Here is a 380-nt window from a genome sequence, read left to right on the forward strand (position 1 = left end):
GTTAACGAACTGACTGAATTCCAACACCAGTGATAAGCAATTCACTTACACACAATGTGCAAAGGCCAACAACTCACCAACAGATAAAAATCACCAACCAATAATAATGTTTCCCAAAATATCAGAGATAACATATCAGTATCTATGGTAATACAAATGCATAAAGGCCAACAATGCAACAATGTTCAAAGAAATAACAAGTATTCCACGTAGTCTTACATCACTTACTTTAAATTTAGTCTAAATCTGTTCGGCTCACACCTGTCATGATCACTCACCTGGCGTGTTGATAAGCATCCCGTAACTCCCCATGCTTGCCTGCTTGCACTGAGCACTGTTTTCTTAGTCACAAGAATAGGACGTTCACTTTACAACCCTCC

The 380-nt window shown here is 38.9% G+C and overlaps 1 protein-coding gene across 1 annotated transcript in view; it reads right to left on the reverse strand.

The window, feature by feature from the left end:
* The window catches only part of LOC119592493 (rho GTPase-activating protein 8-like), a gene marked incomplete in the record, with an annotated part of 123930 nt that overhangs the window by 123231 nt on the left and 319 nt on the right, over positions 1–380 (reverse strand). Inside the window, 1 exon segment of the mRNA XM_037941335.1 lies at positions 279–380. Within this exon segment, the coding sequence (XP_037797263.1) occupies positions 279–312 (34 nt within the window).

The sequence above is a fragment of the Penaeus monodon genome, chromosome 30, assembly GCF_015228065.2.
Source record: "Penaeus monodon isolate SGIC_2016 chromosome 30, NSTDA_Pmon_1, whole genome shotgun sequence".
NCBI lineage: Eukaryota > Metazoa > Arthropoda > Malacostraca > Decapoda > Penaeidae > Penaeus > Penaeus monodon.